The sequence below is a fragment of the Chelon labrosus genome (genome assembly GCF_963514085.1).
Source record: "Chelon labrosus genome assembly, chromosome: 7".
Classification (NCBI taxonomy): Eukaryota; Metazoa; Chordata; class Actinopteri; order Mugiliformes; family Mugilidae; genus Chelon; species Chelon labrosus.
In genome coordinates this window covers 18,557,970-18,574,790 of record NC_140343.1, presented here as the reverse complement: position 1 = coordinate 18,574,790, position 16,821 = coordinate 18,557,970, and the positions used below count along the sequence as shown (strand labels likewise).

Genomic DNA, 16,821 nt, shown 5'->3' with positions numbered 1-16,821 from the left:
TATTATTATTATTAGGAATATGTGTTACCAGTAGTCTAACTTAGAAGTAGATAGCGTATAGATACATCCGCAGGTTACGGTTTTATAATGAAGTTGTAGACTAAAGCATACAATAAAATCCCGCATCAAGTAGGGCTAGCCTACGTGAGTTGTTAGACATCCCCAGAATGACGTTCATACCTTGGTATCCCTAAACTTGGCAACCCAAATGTAAAAGAGTCACGCGTGGACGAAATCTAGTTCCGGGGTATACCGGTGGTTCACGAGCGGCGGTTAATTTGAAACTCTTTAATTATACAGTCTGTGGTTTGAAATCCATGGGCTAGGGTTGAAAACAAAACTATCCATGTGTTATCTATCTATCTATCTATCTATCTATCTATCTATCTATCTATCTATCTATCTATCTATCTATCTATCTGTCTGTCTGTCTATCTATCTATCTGTCTGTCCGTCCGTCCGTCCGTCCATCTATCTATCTGTCTGTCTGTCTATCTATCTATCTATCTATCTGTCTGTCTGTCTGTCTATCTATCTATCTATCTGTCTGTCTGTCTGTCTGTCTGTCTATCTATCTGTCTGTCTGTCTATCTATCTATCTATCTATCTATCTATCTATCTATCTATCTATCTGTCTGTCTGTCTATCTATCTATCTATCTATCTATCTATCTATCTATCTATCTATCTATCTATCTGTCTGTCTGTCTAATTTACATCTAGTCCTATAACCTGAACTATGTTTTATGGATATAAAACATAACATTTTCATCCTATACAAACACAGACTACAGGGTCTACAGTATAAAAATATAAATATACAAAAATACACAAATATAAAATACACAAAGCTGATCTATTTGCAATTATTTCAGTTGATTCTTCACACATTTAGCAAGTTTCAGGAGGCAGCGGTACTGTGCCATCCTGTAGGCAAAAACAGTCTTAGCTACATGAGGTACTAGAGGGGGATTCCCCATCACATGCCTCCATTATGATGCAGTGGGACACAAAGGACCATACTATACAAAGCCTCATGTGGCTTTTTCAGCAAAACATCAAGCACGTTCAGAAGCCACCATTAGGTGTCATCATTGAATCAGAATCAGCTTTATTGGCCAAGTATGTGTGCACATACAAGTAATTTGTATTGGAATGACCAGTGCACATTAGCTTAGTTCATGGTCCAGCTTGATATAGAGTCAGAGTAACACATTTACAGAATTACTGTGTGTCTATGTTTACTTGAGCAGTAGCATTTTTTGCTGTTGCAATGAAGTGAGGGAAATATTCACCTTTACAATGAATTACTTTAGTTTAAATGACCAAACAGTATACTAAATAGTTTCCTTCATGTATCAGCAGGAAACTCAAATGCTTGCTGCTTGGTTATGATTGGTTACCTTCTTGCAAACACCTTATGAGTTGTGCACTTTGGTGTGATCTGCCTGAGTTAAGCCACTCTCTCTCTCTCCCTGTTGGGTCAGACCCCATCAACTCTGCTATCTTATCCAGGCTGGCATACTTGACTAGAGCAAAGTTTTGTCAGAAAAGGCCATAGATAAAGGTCGTTTGGGGTAACAACTATAACTTAAATCTCTGGTGAGTATTTGGAATGTGCATAATCTGATATTGAATAAAATATGATGTATGGTACCTTCGATGTGTTCACTTGTACAGAAAATTGAAATTAATGATGAAAAATAAAACAAAACAGAGAAACAGAAAAACGCAGTTACATAGAAAGCAGATCCATGTTTCCAAGCAATCCTGCAAATGACTAATCTACTGTTGCCCAGGTTAAAAGAGTGTCCAGTGGAAAACCTGGCGATGTGTAAATGCACACAATTAGCACAATGTCAACAGCATGCATGGATAACCTCTTACACACATCCACCCTTAATACGAAGGCCTTTTTTTTAAGAAAAAAAAAGATAAAAAACTACCTGAGAATAAAAAGGCCGCTTACCCTGACCCTACATTCAGGTCATCATGTTAATGAAATAGATCTGGACTCCAGTCTACATATGAACCCTAGAACACTGACCTATGTTGTTTCCTTATCACAAGCTCTAAAGAAATATTGGCAATCCAATTGCCAACTGGAAAGCAAACAGTTATTCTGTGGTTGTATTGATGTATTACACAGCCCCTTCTGGTACATATCAGTCTGAGGTTTGTGTTGAGTATTTTATTTCAGTCAAAATTAAAACATCACTAAGCCAATTAATCATTTTTAAATCCACTCCCTAATTACAATAAACTGTCATTAAAATGCTATTTTTGAGATTCTTTTCAATTATCCTCTAATCCAGACAGTGTGACTGATTTATTTGGGGGGGCTATAAAGGTTACTGTAATTTCAAGAGGTGCAATATGTTTTTTTAAACTGTGGTATAAACACTGTATGTGGAAACAAAGTGCTTCATTGTTGTTTATTGTAAAACGCTTTAGGGTTACAATCAGACATTAATTAATAAGGGGGGCAAACTTAACACTCACGTCTCAATAAAGAAAGAGCAAACAGGAACATGGAAGTGTAGCAAAGCTTTGTCAGCAGCATTTCTCCTCCTCCTGTCCTGCAATGTTTATCTTCATGTTCATTCATCACTTCAAAGAAAGGCAGACTAAAAATTTAAAAGGTGTAATGAATTATTTTTAAAATGTAATGGACTTAGTTGAAATGATTTTGTTTCTATCTTTCTAATAAAATCTATTATTTCTAATAAAGTACATCCAAAAGCAAACAGTACATTAAAGCAAAGCATTAAATGTGTTTCTGCCCTGAGCTGCATCACAATAGTGGTATGTATTATTTTACCTACATATAAAATTACATGAGGCACAAGTACATTACATATAGTCATCAGGTTATATTCCATCTCAAATTAAAGCCCACATCGCACTGAACTGATTTCTTTCAATCAAAAAATATAAAGATAGAAACAGAGCAATACAGTTCTGCAGATTGGACAAATATGAGTAAAACAATGCACTAAATAATTTTTAAATCATTAAATGGGAGGGGGCCCACCTATCTTGTAGACCTCCTTCAATATTACACCCCCTCTAGACCCCTTAGATCCCAAGACAGACTGCTTTTATCAAAACCAACTGTCAGAACCAAAAGTGGTGAAGCCGCCTTTAGTTTTTATGCTACTCAGCTGTGGAACCAGCTTCCCATTTTAATTAGAACTGCACCCTCAATTGATTGCTTTAAAACCAGAATCAAGACCCATCTTTTTTCTGTTGCTTTTTCTTAAATCATCTTTCTGTTTCATCTGTTTTTAGTCTTTTTATTTCTTTTTAATTTTAATTTTAATTTTCACCTAGTGACTGGTACTTGTGTCTGTGAATCAATGTGCATTCTTCATTTTATTTGTGTAAAAGCACTTTGGGTTGCCTTTGGTATGAAATGTGCTATATAAATAAAATTGCCTTGCCTTGCCTTGCCTAAATAATGGCTTTTAGTGTAGTGCAAGATCAGCTGCTATTTGAAGTTATTCAAGCGCAACTTTGACTAAGGTGCTGTACATTGGTACGATTTCAGAACTTGCTGTGGTTTATTTTAAAACATTCCCTTTCATGTAAAAGCATTAACCACAGATGGAATGGGTTAGTTATAATTGTTGCCTCACTGTATGGGCAAGTACTCTTTAATCCTGTCCAGCAATGCAGTGGGATCCTGCAGGACAGCTGGAAGGTTGTTTCTGTTAAGGTAGGCAGCCAAGACCACAGCACCAGCAGTCGTCAGAAGCAGAAGCCACTTAAAAGATCTCTTGGGTTTGGGCTCATCACAGGGCCTGGTCTGCATGGGCTTAGCCACTCTCTCCCACTGAGTGAAGATGGCCTGGCGGGCCCCAGCCCACTTTCCTGGCCCTCTGAGGCGATACTGGTATGGCGTGCAGGGACCGAATAACACATTCAGTCCCAGCCTGGGTTCAGTCAGCAGCATCCTTAGGATGTTTGGTCGGACGCCCAGCAGCTCTGCTATCTCATCCATGTAGCTCACATAGTCAACCTGGATAGTGTGCCTCTGACTGGTGACATACCTGAAAATGAGACTCAAGTTGAATAAGTGCAGAACAAGCCAGTGCTTTAAAGATCTTGAGTAAATTCAATTCAGTACCTTTTAGCCATGTCGTCCCTCTTGCACTGAACGTCTTTAAGCATGGCTTCTACTGAAGGAAGCTTTAAACAGCCTGTTTGAAAGGGGGCACAGTTATTTTGTCTATTTTGTAAACACAAAACAATTCTGTACAGGGCTAAGTGATAAGAAAAAGTTAAAGAACCTCTGTTACCTTTAAAGACACGTGTGGCCCACCGGGCCTGCATCTCAGATATGGGCATAATGGCTCCCAGTGGCTGCACTAGACCAATAATAGCCAGTGTGTGCCGGTCCATCTCAGGGGGAAAGACATACTTGTACAGTGCTGCTTTGTTCTCAGAGACTGAGACAACATGTGAAGCCAGGAACGGAAAGGAAAACTTGTAACCTGTGGCAAAGACCTGCAAGACGGATATTTATGTCAGTCTTAAAGCTACTTGCAAAACGTACTGTTGTCTATGAGTGTGTAGGGAGGGAAGAAACACAAACAGACTGTGAGTGATTTAGTGTGTACACATAAATGATCCAACCTACCACAAGGTCAACATCTTCCACCACACTTCCATCATCAAACTCCACACTGGAGCCATTAAACCTGCGGATGTTGGGTTTCACCTGAACTGTTCCAGATAGGATGCGGTTGGGAAGCTCATCGTTCACGGTGGGATGTTGGCTGAACAACCTGCAACAACAAGAGTCAACAGTTCCACCAGTGACACTATGCTCCGAATAATAAAAACTTTTAATAGTGCCTCACAAATGGCGATAAAGCAAATTCAAAACAAAACAAAAAAGTATCTTGCCCTTAGGAACCCAATCATCAGAAGATTTTGAGGCAATCTGCAACACTTAGAGTACATCTAATAGTATAAATACAGTACTACCTGTGCTTTGGCTTTAGATTGTACAGAGCGTGGTCAAATCTTTGGTTGAGCCGGCTCTCTCCCATAGAACAGAATAAACCAAAGGGAAGAATTCTGCCTGCAGCATCCACCATCCTGTTGAATAACATATCAAGGGGCATCCCGTTGTCCCCAACTCTGTTCAGAACCCAGGCTCCCCTTCGAGTGCTCAGGTAAAGCTAGGAAGAAAAGAAAGTGTCATCAGTCAATGCGCTGATACTTCCGAAGTGTTTTTTTGAAAAGTGATTATTGTTTGTTGCATAGAATCTACATAATGCATAAAATCTTGGTTTTATGTTATGCACTGGAGAGAGAAATAAGAAATTCAGCAGAGAGAAGCTGAGGCTGCAGCTGCATTGTGGTGCAAGAGGACAGGGCTGACTGGCTGTAAAGAAAATGAGCTACTGAGAGTAAATAGCGACCGGTGGCAATCATTCTGTTGCCATGAATTTTATTGTGGGTTTGTTTTGGGAGGTTTTGGAACGATTTTGAGAACTGAGCATCAGGGCCTGGCTGAAATTCAGTCATCTATAATAACATAACTCTCTCATCTCAAACCCACCTGCTTAGTGACTCTGCTCAGCTCCACTGCTATGTCTCCTCCAGAGTTTCCTATTCCAATCACTACTGCCTTTTTATTCCTCCACTCCTCTGGAGTCTTGTAGTCTCTGCTGTGGAAATACTTTCCCTTGAAGGTGTCAATACCTGAAGAAAAAAATGAAAAAGACTTGTGACAACTAGTGTGTCTTCTCGTCTGCTTCAAAAAGACGTCAAGCATTATTTAAAATAGATATTGAAAGGTTGCCCCAAAAACAAAATTCTAGCTGAGGTTGTACTGACAACATAATTTGGGTGTTGCCACTCCCTGCACAGTGTCACACTGTACAAAGTTTAGACAACAGGTCATAAAGTCATATTATGGTAAGGTTGGAAAAACACAATTCCCTCTTCCTATTGCTGCAGCTTAATCAGTGCACTTTGCCCTTGAGCAAGCATTATCAGGATATTTTTATTCTGTGTTACCTGGGAAGTCATGGAGAGGCAGGTTGGGGATGCAGTGATGTCCAATGCAGATCATTACAGCATCAAAAATGTGTTTCTCCTTTTTGCCATCCTTGTTCTCTATTTCAACATCCCACTGGCCTGAGTGAGAAAAATCTGATCTCTGCTTCACCTGCAAGACTCTGGTCTGGGCAACAGAAGGACACAGACAGTATAAACTGATTTATTTATAGCAAACAGGGGACATATTTTCTAAAAATCTTGTACTAAACAGGGTTTCACATTCGCAAATTAAGATGATAATTTGCATAATGTCAGACACACAGAAGCAAAACTGAAGGCAGGAGGTTAGTAATGCATCCTTACATTAAAGCGTATGTGCTTGGTGAGCTGGAAGTGGTCAGCATACATCCGAAAGTAATCCATGATGAGGGAGTTGTGCATGAAGTTTGGGAAGTGTGCAGGGATGGGAAAGTCACTGTAACACATCATCTCCTTGGAGGTGTTGATGATGACAGAGTGGTAGATGCTGGCTCTGTCTGGCTCTGGGTTCTCCTACAAAGACAGTCAGGAAGATGAACAATCATCTTCTTTTATCAAACATTATGTGCTGAGTGCTGAGCAAACGTAAACTGCACGCAGTGTCCAACCTTGAACCTCCACAGACCACCAATGTCATTGCTGCTTTCGAAGCAGACGGGCTCCAGACCTTCATCCAGGCAGGATTTGATACAGGCTAGTCCTGAACTACCTCCTCCAACAATTGCCACACGGCGCGGCATGCTTCAGCTCTGTAAAGTCAACCTGCCCAAAGGTGGAAAGAAAGTGATTTTTATTTTTTCTAATGCATTCGACCACAGCATTTCACTAACGGTCATTGGCTGCACAGCTTACATACTGCATATATTGTATTCTTGTGTCTCTGAATATGGTTCAGTTTGCATCAGGGTGTGATCCACTGTGTGCTGCTGTGGACAGCGGCCTGTTTGCAAATTGTCCCTGCATCTTTCTAACAGTCTCTAATATTAATATAATTTGAGATCAAACTGCAGACACTGTAATACAGTCTTAAAGGGTATCACATGTGTTCGCACAAATGTGCTTTTGTCATAGGTCCCCTGTTGTTGCATAGATGTTAGCTAGTGATGAAGCCAGATTTCAGTGGGAGGGTAACTGATCATTTTGCTTCTTCGGAAGAGAGAACAAAATATCAATACAGTTTAAATAGTGGCTGAGACGACCATGGCTGTACATGACAACATGTTGCTGAAACAAGTGTTGTATTCCAACAAAGCTGGAATCAATGTGGGCTGCACAAGGACGTCAATATTGTCAGTAAATTTAGGAATAACCACGTTCTTTTGTTGTGTGGATCTGACACCCCACCGTGGCTGGAACCGCCTTGTGCATGTCAAAAAAGTTTTGTTGCATGTAAACAAATGTATGATATCGGATGTTTTATTTAGCATCCATGCAAACAGTTAATTTGCAATCTCTAATTATATTGTTTGAATATTTCAATCGTGATAGAAATTTTGTCCATGTAGACACAGAACAAGCTAATGAAATGAATAAAATATAATTCTGATTTGACTGGATTCCTACTGAGGTGGTTATATGAGTTACTTTTGTTCGGAGCTTGCTTATAATTCGGATCATTAGCGAAGTACTAGTGTCCGTGTAAACCATACCTGTCAAGTTTTGGATTTAAAAATAAGGGAAATTTTCCGGCGCCCGCCGCAAGCAGTCCCACCACCCCAACCAAGCTCCAGTATCCCTTATATCAGGGGTGCCCACATTTTTCTGGCTTGCGAGCTACTTTTACAATGACCAAGTCAAAGTGATCTACCCGTATATATATATATATATATATATACACATTTTTTTTTAATTGTCATATTAATAGTTGTTACAGTGTTAAAAGCTCTATCCATCTTTGTTTTTATTTATATCAAGAAAAATTGGTGCACTGCACCTTTACAAAAATAGCGCTGTCTCTTTAAGAAAGACGGTAGTCTGGAGTTGTTGCGTGGCTGTGGATGTGTGCCTCTGAACTGAGGGCATGTTGCAACTATAAAGTAAAAATAAAGATGAAGGTTTGTCTTGCTGTTTGTTTTGGAGTTGCAATGGATACATGTTTTAGACTAACATCAAAAATAATAATAAAAAAATAAATAAATTCAATGGCACGCGATCTACCCGCACTACATCGCGATCTACAGTACCTGTAGTATGCTACTGCAGGTGGCAGTTATCGCGAGGCTAGTGACAGAGCTCAGATTGGGAATATTTTTATTTTATTTTTTTTACTCCGCCCGGGCCCGGGGTATTATTATTTTTTAATAACGCATGTTAAAATACGGGAGATTTAAGGGAAAATACTAATACGGGAGGACGGCGGGAAAGAAGGGTAAAATACGGGACTTTCCCGGCCAAAACGGGATACTTGACAGGTATGAGTGTAAACGCAGCCAGTGTCCAGTTAACCCACCGTTCATTCACCCTCCTCCCTGAGAAGTTTGGCAATCCCTGTGCACAAACCCATGCATCCATGGAGCTGCTGACCATAACTTTACTGCTTTGAGGTGTTGTTAAATGAGACTTTATTTCTATTTGGGACGTTAACAATAAACATAGGTTTATTTATCTACTTCATTCAATATATTTTTTTAAAAAGTTGAATCGGGTGGATCATTCTTTTAATGTTTGATCTAGTTATTACATAACTCTTAAGGGATACACTATACACTACGCCCTGTAAGGCCTACCACTATAAAAGTTGCAATCGCTGCCAAAGTTCCACTTTAAATATCATCCTGCACGCTTTAACAGACCTCTGCAGCATTAATCGTTGTCAATGCCGTTATACAGATGTAATGTAAAAGTTGCGATCGAATATTCGCGTTTCTTACCTTGATTTGATGAAGGAAGCAGCTCCTCCGAGTCGCATGTAACTCAGCGGTGGGCGGAGTCAGAGTGAATTTATCAGTGAGCTCAACTGACCCTTGCTCTGATCTGCTGAAAAACAAACAGGGTCTCTGCTAGAATGAAAAATACAGCACTACACGATCCACTTAGCAACCAGATATCATAAACGTGTTTTTATCTCTAGAGATTACCTTCCTCCATCAACTAAATGATGGGGGAAGTTCGGATATTTTCATGGTTTGCTCAGGCTGTTTTAAAAACAGTAATGCAGCAGCATATAGAGGCAATGTTAATTTCACAGCACATACATATGTAAACAGTTTAGATTTTAGATTTTACTGATATAGCATCAAAAACAATAAAAACTGCTTTGAGATGCTGCATGGTAACCTGAGCCCAAGACACCAGGAGGAAGAGCTAAGGTGCCAGTGGCAGAGAAAGCTGTAGTAACACAGAGAGGCCACGAGAGGGCGATGATTTTTAGGTAATTGACACTGTGTGTTTCTTCTCTCTTCAACACTTCCGAGGCCTTTTGCTCAATTGTTCATTGTTTTTCACATGTCCGTTTCTTGAGCAATGAACCTGATAAACACTCTCTTACAATACTGTACACTTTACCTCTGAACAAATCTGAATGCATCTTTGCTTGAGTGACAGATCTCTGTAGAGTCAGACACTTTCAGGTCCAATCTGAGCTCCTTTCCAGTTTCTTTCTACTTTGATTAAATTGTTTGACTCCAGTATCTGGGGAAAGCTGGTAAAGATCACTGAAATCTTCAGAAACATACTGATGTTAAATCATTGTTTTTCTCTGGGTAGCTAGATGAAGCCACGTGTTTGTGGTTCTCTCTTAACAGAAGTAAATACGCTGTGAGCAGCATTAGACTGTCTCTCATGACAAATTCAGCATATCTTTCAACTTCCTAAATACGCTTTAAAATACATATATTTTCATTTTATACATGTATATGTTCCATTCTCATGTGTGTGCTGTATATACTGTCATAATCACTCAAAATACTGGATGATACATAGACAACTGTCAGAAACATGCACCTTTGAGGAGGAGGTGTGGTGCAATGATTAGAGAAGCAGCTTGCTTGAGGTGCCTTGAAAAAGCACTTAACCCCCAATTTGCTCCACGGGCACTCCACAAGTAGCAGCCTACCATGCCTAGTGTACAAATGTAGGATCAATACAGTAGAAATTATTTATGACTTTATTAATTGACTGAGTTCACTGGGAGTAAACTGAAACAGCCTCAGCATCCATTTATTATTTTACAGACAGGCTATGTGCTGTCTGACTGTCACCCCATTACTTTCAAACACTGTCTCAGCCCTCCTGCTTGAGATGTAGGGCTACATCAACAAAACAGGGAAACAAATGTTAATGTAAAATAATGTAAGGTAATATGAGGTAGATAATCAGTTGGAAAATTCTGTATCACACGGTACCTTACACCATCAACACCCTGCTCTGCATTTACTCATGGTTTGGAATGTGTTTTTCTGAGTTTGAACCCTGATTAAATGTGTGGAGTTGTCACCATTGACATTTATATTACACTTGTTGTTTTACTGCTTTGAGTTGAGGTCATGTTATCTCTGTAAGGGGGCCTGGTGGGAGGGCTAGAGGAATGTGACCTTCAGCAGATTGTGAAGGACAGAATCTGTTTTGTGAACTCTTTGCTCATTTTGCCACTATCAGTGCTTTGTGCTTTGTTTGTGCTGTGAGCCCATCTGCATATGCTGGATTAATCACACTGAAAGACCAGAGTGTTCTGATTGATCATTTCTTAACACAAATTTCCACTACAGTTTCTACCGGCAAGACAAGGTATTCACAAAGTAAGAAGAGATCTCAATATTATAGATGGAGATAATGTTTGAGAACGGATTTGGTAATTACCAGGGGTGGAAGTAACGAATTACAAATACTCACGTTACTGTAATTAAGTAGATTTTTTGGGTACTTATACTTTTCTGAGTATTCTTTTAAAGTGTGTAATTTTACTCATACTTGAGTACAATTTGCAGCATGTAATCTACTCCGCTACTTTTAGATTTAAAAGTCGCTACTGAGTACGCCCCCAATCCGCGACCGCGCCAATTGTAAGGAAAGGACAACTCCGCAGCTGCGGCAGTACACAGCCAGAGAGCGCTTAATTGAATGAAGATTTGGAGGGAAAAAAGCCAAAATGGAGACAGAAGTTCAAGTGAACAGTGAAAATGATGAAGAAAAGACGGAGGACGAGTGCCATACCTGGAGGAACTTTTCATTTACAGAGGGAGAAAGGGAGACAGCGTCCAGATGAAGTGCAAACTTTGTTTGACCTCGACAATGATATCAGTTTACAAGACTTCAACGTCTAATCTCAAAAAACATATTGCGGTAAGAGGTTTTACATGTGACCACGTGTGACATGTGTGAGGAATAACAAAAGGTTTGATTTTGTTTTATCTATCTTTTAACAAAAGAAATATTTGATTTTGTTTACAAAAAAATGTTCTGCCTGCTATCGATGTAATAAAACATCTGGTTGAAAAGTAATTAATACTCTGAGTAGTTTTTGAGAAGAGTACTTTTTACTTTTACTTAAGTATTTTTTTAAGACCAGTACTTTTACTTGGAATTGAGTATAATTTAAGCAATGTAATGGTACTTGTACTTGAGTACAAATTTTTAGTACTCTTTCCACCTCTGGTAATTACTTCAGAGACTAGGTTTACTACTATACTAAAAACAGGGGAAACAACAAGAATATTTCACAAGCAGTCAAACCAAAACTCACCCAGAAATATTTTTTTTCTGACTGGTTCAACCAAGGAAAGACACTCATATTTCAATAAAACAAGAAAATAATCTTCCTGTTTGAACTTTTACCAAGGTAACAAGTATAGAGCATATCACATCTTGACAGCAAACACAGAACAATACAACAGCAAACACTAATCCGAACAATCCGCCCATACTGGTACTGAATACCTTTTTATGGACTGAATTATCATTCTGTCCCTGCAGTGCCTTTTTTTGTCTCCTCTTTCTGGAGTGGAGGAAAGTCTTCCTCATCAAGGTGAAAGCTGGAGTTTGATGTTGTATACCAGGGGTTTACCAGCTGAGACCACTTCTTTTGGTTGTTGACTTCCATCTTTTGTTGTGGGAAGGCTGCCTTGATTGAATACTCATTCAATCAAGGCATACGCTTTGGTTGGCATGGGTTCTAATAGTTTCCTTACAGAATAAAAGACGTCTGTTCTGTCTCTGATTCACTAAGTCATCAGACGTGATTTGATGACATCACTACCTGAATATTTCATCCAGCCTTCACTGAACCAGTCAGCAATCTAGTTATTATTTTTGGAATTTTGAATTTAGATTAATTAATTTATTACCAGCCATCTGGTTTTAGTCATCTGATGTACTTTCTGTACATAAAGCCATTTAGGGTGTGTATGTGTGTTCAAATATCACGTACCATTAGTGTATGGAATACTATGGTTCTATTGTCGGATAAAAATCCAAACAGTTGGCCCAGTTTATGATGAAAAGAGTACGTAAGTTTCATTTATGTAACATGAATTTATGTTTGGCCTTGTCACACACCAGGACGTTTGAAGAATATATTCAAAGTATTGCACATTTTGATTTCATTCATTCATCTTCTGTAACCACTTGTCCTGTGAAGGGCCACGGGGGGGCTGGAGTCTATCCCAGCTGTCCTTGGGCGAAAGGCGGGGTACAGTCTGTCGTAGGGCTAACACAGAGAGACAGCCAATCTAGAATCACAAATTAACCTAACCAGCATGTGTTTGGACAGTGGGAGGAAGCCAGAGTACCCAGAGAGAACCCACACAGACACGGGGACAACATGCAAACGTATTTACGTATTTACGTAATAAAGTAATAATGAAACACAGAACTCAAAGGGTATAAAAAGAGCTATTCAGTGGTGTTTGCATTCACATCAGATGAACGGTTTTAAAAACTGCAGCCCATGTGACATGTTCTTATGCAAGTCAAGGGGACTGAAAGTCAAGATACAGTACACTTAATGTAATCATACAAAATATTTAGCTTGGGCTACTGATCAGCTGTACAGAAATATACATCTTCACTAATTGTCCCTTTAACTCAGAGGCTGTATATAAGTTCTGTCTTGTTTGGACCACAGGCCTGTTAATCATCTGTTGTTCTGTTTTCATGTCAGTGAGTCAATGCTTTTCCTGCATCTGTGAGCCTCAGTCGAGAATCTTCTGTGTATTCGATGGTGGCACGCAAATTACACTGACCTTTGGAAATGACATAGTTACCCGAATACTGCTTTCACAGTTTTATAACTTCACATTATTACATTACAGCCTTTGTGCACTGCATGAAACGTGAGAAGCTGTCTATCAACTCTGCATGCAAACACAGAAAGAAAACACTGAAATCCAGCACACAGTTTTCTGTAACAAACAGACCAGTGCATTATTTATGTTTCAGTGAGTGTGTATGAAAGGTCGCTCCATTCATACGTTTTGCATGTTGTGATCAAACAGCCTACCACATGTCCGTCAGGGCAAACTTGGCTCGATCCACAATCTGAGCGGCTCCTTGTAGCGTTGTGATGATCTCTTCTTTAGATAAAAGCACAGCCATTATTACAGTTCCTCCAAACATCAGCAGCCAGGGAGAACACAGGATGGACCTCCCGTTGTCTGATTCTGGAACCGCTCTGGTTCTGAAAGGCTGAAAAACCCGCTCCCACTGAGTGAGGATAGCATGTCGGGCACCGGCCCACTGTCCAGGCCCAGTGAGACGATACTGATAAGGGGTGCACGGACCAAAGAAGACCTTCGCCCAGAGGACAGGATCTCTCAGTAGCAGGGTCAGGAGGTTTGGTCGAACACCTACCTGTGATCAGAGTCTTTCATTAAGGTTCTGTTTTCTACACTTTGTACAAGTGAATACAAACTTTGACAGTGATTTGAAGTGAACTAACCTCCTCAGCCATGAAGTCCAAGTATGAGATGTATTCAACCTGCAGAGCAGCTGTTCGTGGGCACTTACAGCTGAGAGAACAAAGTAAAGCAGTGGATTCAGCTTTGAATGTGAAAGAAATGAATGATCTGAAGGACACCTGTCTCAGGATGCTGTCTACCTTTTCATGTATCTGCTTCTCTCGGACTCAATGACTTCCAGCATTTTCTCCTTACGCGGAAGACGGCTCACACCTTCAAGATTCAACACAAGGGCTGTCACTATGTTTCCCTTCGTCCCTGTGTGTGTGTGTGTGTCTGTGTGTTAAATAGCTTACCTGTAAAGACCTTAACAGCCCACCGTGCCTGCATTTCCACTATGGGCATGATTGGTCCTTTCGTTTGGAAAAGACCCATGATGGCCACTGTGGGCTGTTGCAGTGACGGAGGAAACACCCTCCTGAAACACGACAAAACTGTGTTTTATTATATACAGTTATAGGTGACTGTATGATCATAACTATCACCCTAAATCAGTATTACAAGGTGATTTTGCATAATAGCAATGAATAAATTAGGTGTTTAACACATATACTTATAAGCACAAGTATATTAAGATGAAAGTGAAACTCTCAGTCATTACATTTCAATAACAGCAAAACGACAACTACATAATGCAGAATATAATCTAACACCAATAATAACAATCTGTCCACCGTGAACTTACTTGTACAATGTCACCTCTCCATTAGGACCTTCAGACAAAGCTGAGGGCAGGAATGGAAAGGTTCCATTATAACCTGTGCAAAAGACCACAGCATGGATGTTGTCCTCTACTGTGCCATCTTCAAATACTACTCCTGATTCCTTGAAGCCTTTTAGGTTGGGCTTCATGACTAGTGCCCCCTGAAGAATACGACCTGGAAGATCATCATTGATCAAAGACCTTCTGTCCAAAAGTCTGTTAAAGAGAAGACATGATAAATGGAGAGAACTTTTAATAGGGTGAAATTGACAGGAAAACAAAATAAGTCCGTGACAAACGGCAGTGAGCCGGAATCATCAAGAACAGATGCTACCCAGGTCAAAATTGTGTACGTCACCTGTGTCTGGGTTTAAGGCCGTACAGTCTGTGGTCATATTTCTGGTTCAGTGCTCTCTCTGCCACCCAGTTGACTAAAGTCTTGGGGAGACGCTGTATTAGGAAGTTGTTGAGCCTGGTGATGCCTGTCATGTCCACAGGTAGGCCACTGTTGGACATCCTGCCCATCACCCAGGCCCCCTCGCGTGTGCAGAGAAATGTCTGGGAAGCCAAAAAGGTTGGGTGTAAATACAAGAGGTGTGCGTCTTATAGTCTTAATTCAATTAATTCACTCAATTTCTGTTTAACCTTCTGGGCAGATCTACTAATCTCTACAGCAATATCGCCTCCAGAGTTGCCAATGCCGACCACCACCACTCTCTTTCCACGGCACGCGTCCGCATCTTTATACTCCCAGCTGTGAAAACACCTGCCAGAAAAAGTCTCGTGTCCTGGACAAAAAAAGGGGTTTTCTTTTAAATAATGTGCTAATTTAAAGTCACAAAAAGTGTTACAGAGGCGGGATATCCATTTGCTCACCTTGAAAGTCAGACAAGGGTAAGGCTGGGTGTGTGTAGTGACCTGAACACACCAGAACCGCATCAAAGACGTGCTTCTCTTCCTGACCGCTGCTGTTTACGGTCACCACGTCCCACTGACCGGACACCGAGAAATCTGGCCTTTGCGTAACACTCCTCACTGTGGTCTGAAGAGTGAGTATAGACACAATTAATATAAAGAACTTTGCCTTTATACAGTTGGCTTAATTAGACGGGGGTTACCTGAAAGTTAATGTATCTGAGCAGGTCAAAGTGCTCAGCATAAAGTCTGAAGTACTGTAGGAGCTGGGAGTTGTGCATGTAGTTTGGGTAGTCAGCAGGCATGGGGAAATCACTGAAACACATCATCTCTTTGGAGGTGTTGACCACCAAGGAACGGTAGATGCTGGATCGCTCTGGCTCTGGTGTCTCCTGTGGATACAAAGGGAAACTGGACGAGAGCTGACAGCAACATCACTCTGACAAAGACATTTTGTTGTTTCGCACAAACTATTTCTTCATACATCACGAAAGCAAGATTCAGCAACAGCTACAAGACAAGATGAGCATGTGGGATGCTCCCTCAAACTGTGCCCCAACTCACCTTAAACTTCCACAGGCCACCGATGTCATCACTACTTTCAAAGCAGACCGGCTCCAAGCCCTCCTCGACACAGATCTTGATACAGACCAGGCCTGAACTGCCTGCTCCAACTACCGCCACACGTCTCACCATTACTGAACACTTGTGCAGGAGAGGACGAAATAAATCAGAAAGGCTAAGACACTAAGATCCTCCAGCAAAGTTTCACATGTTTGTTACTTCCTTAGCATTGTAGGGTCATGTGCCTCCTCTTATCTGTTTGTCAAGAGACAAAGGGGTCTCATTCTTAATAAGTTCTCTTATTGTGAAAATATGAAAGTTATGTCAGGTGTTCTTACCTTCTCTAGTAATCTGACTGCAAGTCTTGTGCCGATACGCTCAGATGTTAAACAGCCTGCAGGCTAACATGAAATAAGCTGCAGTTTATTACACAAGCAGTTAAACAGCAGTGCAGGGTAAGGACTTTAACCCTTTTACGTCGAGTGGAGGGGCTTTCAGAGGAAAGCTGTTAGTGCAAAAAGTTCAGTTCAGAAAGCAGGTGCTTAAAACTGAGGAAAAAGTCGAAACCATGGATTTAACTAAGCAAATAGGTACGAGCCTCCTATTTAGGGTTGCGATCCGTCCCTTGAAGAACTGAAGAAACTACTCGGATGAGTGGTAAAACGTCTTCTCAAAAAAAAAAAAAAATCTCTAC

At 40.4% G+C, this 16,821-nt stretch overlaps 2 protein-coding genes across 3 annotated transcripts; both read right to left on the bottom strand.

Moving 5' to 3' along the window:
• Positions 1–799: 799 nt before the first annotated feature.
• Positions 800–9,092, bottom strand: LOC311490396 (flavin-containing monooxygenase 5-like). Of its 2 annotated transcripts, XM_084547847.1 has the most exons (10): positions 8,924–9,092; positions 6,662–6,815; positions 6,378–6,566; positions 6,033–6,198; positions 5,572–5,714; positions 4,992–5,188; positions 4,642–4,789; positions 4,301–4,508; positions 4,129–4,201; positions 800–4,051 (listed from the first exon to the last, which is right to left on the bottom strand). In XM_084547847.1, the coding sequence occupies exons 2-10, from the start codon at positions 6,791–6,793 to the stop codon at positions 3,634–3,636; spliced, it is 1,674 nt and encodes a 557-aa protein (XP_084403973.1). In that variant the 5' UTR covers positions 6,794–6,815; positions 8,924–9,092; the 3' UTR covers positions 800–3,633. The 2 variants fall into 2 exon arrangements, with proteins under 2 accessions (XP_084403973.1, XP_084403974.1); XM_084547848.1 differs by lacking the exon at positions 8,924–9,092 and having other exon boundaries at positions 6,662–7,029.
• Positions 9,093–12,609: 3,517 nt separating this feature from the next.
• On the bottom strand, positions 12,610–16,515 carry LOC311490756 (flavin-containing monooxygenase 5-like). The gene is made up of 11 exons (XM_084548419.1): positions 16,466–16,515; positions 16,128–16,268; positions 15,767–15,955; positions 15,525–15,690; positions 15,294–15,436; positions 15,007–15,206; positions 14,631–14,864; positions 14,242–14,363; positions 14,086–14,158; positions 13,927–13,996; positions 12,610–13,838 (listed from the first exon to the last, which is right to left on the bottom strand). The coding sequence occupies exons 2-11, from the start codon at positions 16,257–16,259 to the stop codon at positions 13,485–13,487; spliced, it is 1,683 nt and encodes a 560-aa protein (XP_084404545.1). The 5' UTR covers positions 16,260–16,268; positions 16,466–16,515; the 3' UTR covers positions 12,610–13,484.
• Positions 16,516–16,821: the final 306 nt, after the last annotated feature.

Bases quoted from the DNA above. Each gene is read 5' to 3' on its own strand.
- LOC311490396 (XM_084547847.1), bottom strand. From the start codon at position 6,793: ATGCCGCGCCGTGTGGCAATTGTTGGAGGAGGTAGTTCAGGACTAGCC. The intron at 6,567-6,661 runs GTTGGACACTGC...CTGTCTTTGTAG, and splicing joins GTGGTCTGTGGAGGTTCAAG to GAGAACCCAGAGCCAGACAG. The intron at 4,790-4,991 runs GTAGTACTGTAT...TTGTTGTTGCAG, and splicing joins AATCTAAAGCCAAAGCACAG to GTTGTTCAGCCAACATCCCA.
- LOC311490756 (XM_084548419.1), bottom strand. From the start codon at position 16,259: ATGGTGAGACGTGTGGCGGTAGTTGGAGCAGGCAGTTCAGGCCTGGTC. The intron at 15,956-16,127 runs GTGAGTTGGGGC...TTGTATCCACAG, and splicing joins GTGGCCTGTGGAAGTTTAAG to GAGACACCAGAGCCAGAGCG. The intron at 15,691-15,766 runs GTAACCCCCGTC...CTCACTCTTCAG, and splicing joins TCAGATACATTAACTTTCAG to ACCACAGTGAGGAGTGTTAC.